This window comes from Phascolarctos cinereus, unplaced genomic scaffold (assembly GCF_003287225.1).
Source record: "Phascolarctos cinereus isolate Bilbo 61053 unplaced genomic scaffold, phaCin_HiC Scaffold_4;HRSCAF=312, whole genome shotgun sequence".
In the NCBI taxonomy this organism is placed as follows: domain Eukaryota; kingdom Metazoa; phylum Chordata; class Mammalia; order Diprotodontia; family Phascolarctidae; genus Phascolarctos; species Phascolarctos cinereus.
Genome location: NW_027555847.1, coordinates 147,966,269 through 147,972,937, shown reverse-complemented (window position 1 = coordinate 147,972,937; position 6,669 = coordinate 147,966,269). Strand labels below are relative to the sequence as shown.

The window sequence follows — 6,669 nt, the reverse complement described above, 5'->3', positions numbered from 1 at the left end:
GATTCCCATTTTACAGATGAACTGAGGCAAATAGAGGTTAAAAAACTTGTCCAGGATCACAAAGCTAATAAGTGTCCGAGTCTGTATTCGAACTCAGGTCTTTCTGAACTTCAGGCCTAGTGTGCCATCTACCACACGCAGATGTACATGTATTTTATCCACTTTCTCTAACCAAAAACTATAAAGAACAGCCAGTGCTCAATAACACAGGAAATGAAAGAAACATAGAAGAAGGGCAAGTTTTAGTACTTTTAATGTGGTTTAATATGCCCAATATCACATACTGATCAATGCAGATAAAATATTGGGAAAAGGGCTCTTCACCAACCAAATCCCCAGAATTCAGTGCTGACCCATTAAGCAGAGAAAAGTGAAAAGTCAAGGAAATAAAGATTTGTGCTATTTTAATAAAGGCTCTGGTTTGAACTTAACAGGTAGGAAAAGTGTTAGGGAAAATTGTAGATCCTCCTGTCTGAGAAGAGAAGCAGAAAAATAAAAAAACACAAAAAACCCCACCACACCACAACCCCTTGTTAATATACTGAATAAGTCTTCTTGTATAACAACTGTGACTATTAGTGTACATTAAAGTATTGACGTATACTACAAAGAACCGTTATTGAAATATAAATGCATAGAGAAAAATAGTATATAATATTAAAAATAGATCTTAATAGAAACAGTCATATCACTTTTGTTTCTTTAAGAGAATATACAGTACACAAAGGAAGACCCATGGTTTACCCTGTGCTTTGAGTCTCTGAGTTCACAAACAGTCATCAAGTCTGGGGCAAAATAAATGGAAGCAGACCATACATGTAGCCCAGGCTACCAATCAAGAGCAGGAATCTACAAGCCTGTGGGTCAAATCTGGCCTGCCAGCCTGTAAGCTAAAAATGGCTCTTCTATTTTAAGATAAAATTTTATTCTATTTATAAATGTAAAAAAACCATTCTTAGCTAGCCTGCTGTACCAAAACAAAGAGAAGGCCAGATCTGGCCTATAATTTGCTGACTCTAGTCTACAGCGTCCTTGGTACCCCAGGAAGAGTCTGGTCCCTTCCCCCACTGTTGCGTGTGCCTATAGAAGCCAGGATATTCAAACAGCTGAATTAAGTACACAGTCAAATTTGCATACTGAGATTTAGCAAAGGGGAAAAAAAGGCAACAGGAAAGGGAAAAACTAAGCCTCGAACAAAACACAAGAAGTATAGTTTTAAAAATTTTACAGCACTAGTCGGAGTGAAGATGGCAGCTGTCACTGGCTTTGCAGGAGCAAACTATCTTGTAACAGTTTTGTTATTTTTTAAAGAGTCACAATAGGCTTGTTTATCAGGAAAATAACTTAGTTTGTTAAGAGCTTATATCTATGTATGCCACAATTATTTTAATAGGCTGACCATTTTTAAATAGGCAGTATGTAAACTAGTACCGAAGTATTCACAGCCTATGCAACTCCATAAAAGTCTTCATAAATGCAGCCAGCTTCTGGACATCCTCCATGGTGACTGCATTATACAGAGAAGCACGAATTCCTCCGACAGACCTGGAGAAACCAAAGGTGAAAATGTCTGACAGCCATACATGAGAGAAGTTTACAGAATACACTGCTCTCCCTTCACCCTTTTCTAAAGGATGATTTCAAGACTGGAATCAGAGTATAAAGAACTCTATCAAGGTTATCAAGTCCAACCTTTTTACCCAATATAGGAAATGCAACATTCTTCATGGCCATCTAGCCTTCCCTTCCAATGATGAACACTTGCTAAGTAATGAGATGGCCAGTTCCATCATGAGACAGTTCTAATTAAAGCAATATATCTCCCTATTGCTTCCATTCACTGGTCATAGATTTTGAGCTCTGGAGAAATAAAAATCTAATCTCTGCTCTAATACTACCAAGTCTTCCTTAAGTCTTTTTACCCCCAGCATATAACAACAGCGTGCTCTGCGCATGCTTAGACAGCCATTTGGTTTCATAATAATTCTGAATTTAGACTATCTAATGCCATTAATATTTATGGAGAAGTTGGGATTGGGAGGAGGGAAGGAGAGTATAGCACAACAGAACATCACCAGCTAAAGTGGTTTGCTTTTTTAACCATAATTCCAAGCGACAATATACATTTTACATGCATTTCAAAAGGAAAGACACAATGTCAATTCCATATTGCACGAGAAAATAAAAATGAGGATGATCATTTCTGTGATGATGGTTCTTTCTCAGCAAGTTACATAGTTGGTACTATTAAAAAAAAACACTAAAGGACAGGTCCCTGGTCATCCTGCTCAATTAACTTGTACTTTTTCCTGCAAAGGCTAAGACAGATCTGCCTCAAACTCTGGAGTTGTTATACTTACCTATGCCCTTTCAGAGAGATCATGTTAAGGTCAAGAGCTTTCTCCAGAAACTTCTTCTCCAAACGCTCATCTCCCTTAGCATTACCAATACGGAAAGGGATGTTCATTTTGCTTCTGCTCTGTTTCTCCACTGGGCATCTGAAAAACACTGCACTGGTTAAAGTATCTGTTCTGGAATGTGTAGATTACTATCAACAAATTATGCCTTAAAATCCTCCTGCATCTAAGACATTGTTCTTGAGACACTTAAGAATCTAGTTGGGGAGGGATGGCAGGAACACAAGAAAAGGCAATACGAAGAAAAGGCCAATCTATCAATCAACTAGCATTTACTAAGCACCTACTCTGTGTCAGACACTGGGCTAAACACCAAACGTAGAAGGAAACAGTCACTGCTCTCAAAGAGAAGAAGAGAGGAGAATAGGGGAAGAGTTCAGAAAAGGGAGCAATCACAGTCAGCTCAGCTGGGTGGCGGTAGTTAGGGCAGGTCTTTTACTGAGGAGGCGATGGCATGACTTGAACCTTACAGAACTGAAATGATTTCAGCAGTCTGAAGAAGGGGACACTGCATTCTAATTAGGGGTAACAAAGCACTGTGTAAGAATTAGGATCTTTCTTTCTCTCTTCATTTCTTTCTTCCTCTATTTTCCTCTTCATCTCTCTCCACCTTTCTTCCTCTTTGCCTCATCTCTTTCTCTCCTTTCTTCTTCCTTTTTTCCTTCTTCCTTCTTTCCTTTCTTTTTTCTACTTATTTGGTATGCTTCCATCCCCCTCTCCCCCCCCAAAAAAAATTACCATGTATTTATTTTGTAAATAATTAATTGTAAATAATTAAAATGTAAGCTCTCTGGACAAGGGACTGTTTCATTTTTGTCTTTGTTATTTTGAGTACCAGGCACAGTGTTTGGCATACAGTAGGTACTTAATAAATGTTTACAGATTGATTAAGTGCTATGAAGTCTTGCACTATACAGTCCTAACCCAATACCTCATCAACCACACCCATTAACCAGGGATAACTATGGGTCTCTGAAGGCTACCCCAAGGCAGCACAAGCTCTGGCAGGTGCTATACGAAGCTGGAGAGACCCTAAGTGTGGGCCCACAGCTAATACTCTCTTTCATTTAGGGACCAGTCTAGCTAGATTCAGAAAGCTGGCTGAAGGATGGGGACATTTTCAGCTCCAGAATCTCTCAAAGAACATGTAAATTAGAAAAAGGCTGGGGACTGAACAAGCAGAAAGAGTACTTATATCAGCAAATCAGACTTTCTTAAGGTATTTATGTAATACAGCAAAATATCATTATTTTGGACTCTATTAACTTAAAATCTCCAATAATTAGATCTGGGCTGAACTGAGGTTTCTCTTTGCACAATCTGTGAAGAAAGGGTGTAGGAAGTAAATGAATAATGTAAATGAGATTATAGGAAGCATGATTAATCTACTGGAGAGAACAAACTGTTTTTAAAGGCTTCAGCATACAAAACTGTTTAAATGCAAATAATGCTAATTATCACAAACTTCATCTATTCATTATAGCAGGCCCAGCAGGGGGCACTTTTGTATAGCAGGCTCAGCAGGGGGCACTTTGTCAGCAGTTACTGTAGGTACATAAAAGTAATAAAGCTCCATTTCTTTAAGAATATTCTGTAATTTCTGTGTTTCAGTGTTTCATCTAAGAAAGGTCCCATGGTGAAGTAGAATGGAGCCCACTCTGTCTAGTCAGCTGCAAACTAGATCATGCCTTAGGCCCCATCTACCCACCCAGCTGCCCACTTAGGTCATCTTGTCATCTGCCCTGCAGGAGATTGGGTCTCACTCCTAAACTGCTTTTCTACCTCTTGCTCTGGGCACAGTAATTAAATCAATACTATTTTTGCTTTGACTGACTACCCTTTGGATCTACTCACCATTCTTATGACTCCACCGACCATGATTCCCTTCCCTAGTGACCATTCCCCTACACAACACAGACGTGGTTGCACGGGGGAACTCCCTAACCAACTTAGAATATTAAGAGAAATGTAGAGATGATGGGAGCAAGGCCACGTAAAAGAGAATTAATATGACCATGGCAGGGACCATATGAAAATACTGTCAGCAATGCAGAAGGACAAAATAGGCCAAAGCTGATTTTAGAGAGCTAAGGACAACAAAAACAGTTAATTGTTTAGGTTTTTACTTTTAAGCTAGATTGTGAGGAAAAAGGAGACTCGAGAAAAGGATAGGAACTCTGCTTGGGGTGGACGGAACAATGATAACTGACAACAGGAAGACAGCAGAGGTGTTTAATTTTGTTTCTATTTTCTCTGTGAAGGAGAATGACCTTTACATTAGAAGTAACAGAGCAAAACTGACTAACATGGAACTGATAGCTGTGGTAAGAAATAAGAAAGCCTTCCATGAATCCCGGTTCCCTGACCTAGATAAAACTACATCTTCTGGCCCTAAAAGAACTGACCAGTGCGATCACTGAGCCACCATTGGGAAGATTTAAAAGATCATGGAAAAGAAGAGAGATAATCATGAGGCAAGAGGCGGGCAGTGCTCCTGGGCTCTTCCTACTACAGTATGAAACTTCTCTGCTTTATCAGAATTCATGACCAGGTGTGGAAGGGATTAAGGACTTGGCAGGCAAGACAGAAATCTCTCTTAGAGAAATCTGATGTATTGCCATAAAATTCTGTGAATGCAGACACTCGAACATTATTAGCGAGGGGCAAGTAGTAACAGTCAGAATCTGAACGGTATTCTCCCATCTAAATAGTTCTATCTGCCATGCTTGGCTGGAGGGTGCTCAATGGATATGGAGGAACCTTACTGACAACTAGCAATTCTTGCCTAAGGGAAAAAAAATCACAGTTGGCTCTTGGGTTCTGATTTTGAAAATAATGAGCAACTGAGAATATTTTCCAAGGATACTATAGATATATAAGAAAGAAAAACTAAAAAGCTCTGTTCTAGGAGGACAAAACCTAGATGTATCATGCAGTCATTCATTTACTTATTTATTTTTAAGCAGAAGCACATTCCATTTTATTTGAAGTCTCTGCTAGGTAGGATTCATTAAAATTAAACCGCAAATAAAAGCAGTGGAAGGGAAGTTCCCATTAAAAGTTATACTCTCCCCTAGAGGCACATACATAATTCCTATGAAAGTTAATAGGAGTCAAGCGTATACCTTTAAGGCAAACTAGATACTAAAGGGAATAACCAAATACCTTGTAACAGGCTTTGGATCTGAATTGCTGTCCCTTCTTTTCCATGAGATGCTAGGTTATTTCACAGCTGACATTTAAATTAAAAACACCACAGCTACACTGTTTAGACATCCTACTGCTGGGAAAATGCAACGTGCTGGTGGTTCTGGTCTTGATGTCTAGCAATTAAATGCACATCTTATTTGGAAAAAGGAATAGCTACCATGTGGAAAATTGGTGTTTAAGGCTTCCCCCCAAAAAAAAATATATCACTCTTTCTACAGCAGTACATATGGCACAATAGATAAAAAGCACTGGCCTTGGAGTCAGGAAGACCTGAGTTCAAATCCTGCCTCAGACACATACTAGCAGTGTGACCTGGGGAAGATACTTAACTGCTCTCTGCCTCAGTTTCCTCTTCTGTAAAAATGGGAATAATAGCATGTACTTTATAGAGTGGTTATGAGGACTGAACCAGATAACAAATGTAAAAGGGCTTTGCAAATCTTATAGTATTATTTAAATCTTAGCTATCATAAAGGAACATAAGAGTCTATTAGACATCTTTCAAGCAATCCTGCTGCTGGTCTACTTTGTGACTTTGGAAAAGTTACTTCACTTGTCTAGGCCTCAGTTCCCCCACCTGCAAAATAAAGGAGGTGGACCAGATGATCCTTAAGCCCAGTTCTAGTGATAAGAGTCTACAAGGTTTCTATGAAAATGAAAACCTGAAGTTCGTACAATTCTGAAAGGAATTTTAAAAGCCCACTTAGCTGTCACCATGGATCCAGGCCAGACCACATTCAAAACATCTCAGAGAGGAGGGAAATGCCAAGGACTAAAAACAACCTTGAAGTTTTAGTCTTCAGAAATGAATTCACTAAGGTTTGAGTCCTCCATAACTTCATTTAGGACGGCTAGGAGGTACAGTCCATTGAGTGCTGTCCACTGAGGATGAGGAACAAGAGTTTAAATGTGGCCTCACAAACTCACTGAATGTGTGACCCTGGGTAAGTCACTTAACCCCTCTCAGCCTCAGTTTCCTCGTCTGTGGAATGGAGATAATAAATCAGTACCCACCTCACAGAGTTGTTGTGAGGATCAAATG

The 6,669-nt window shown here is 39.3% G+C and overlaps 1 protein-coding gene across 1 annotated transcript in view; it reads right to left on the bottom strand.

The window, feature by feature from the left end:
- Positions 1-235: 235 nt before the first annotated feature.
- PSAT1 (phosphoserine aminotransferase 1) overlaps positions 236-6,669 on the bottom strand; it is a 40,974-nt gene continuing 34,540 nt past the window's right edge. The window contains exons 8-9 of the mRNA XM_020995624.1: positions 2,361-2,498; positions 236-1,545 (exon numbers count right to left, since the gene is read on the bottom strand). Of these exons, the coding sequence (XP_020851283.1) occupies positions 1,440-1,545; positions 2,361-2,498 (244 nt within the window). The 3' untranslated portion in view covers positions 236-1,439. The remainder of the gene's footprint in view (positions 1,546-2,360; positions 2,499-6,669) is intronic.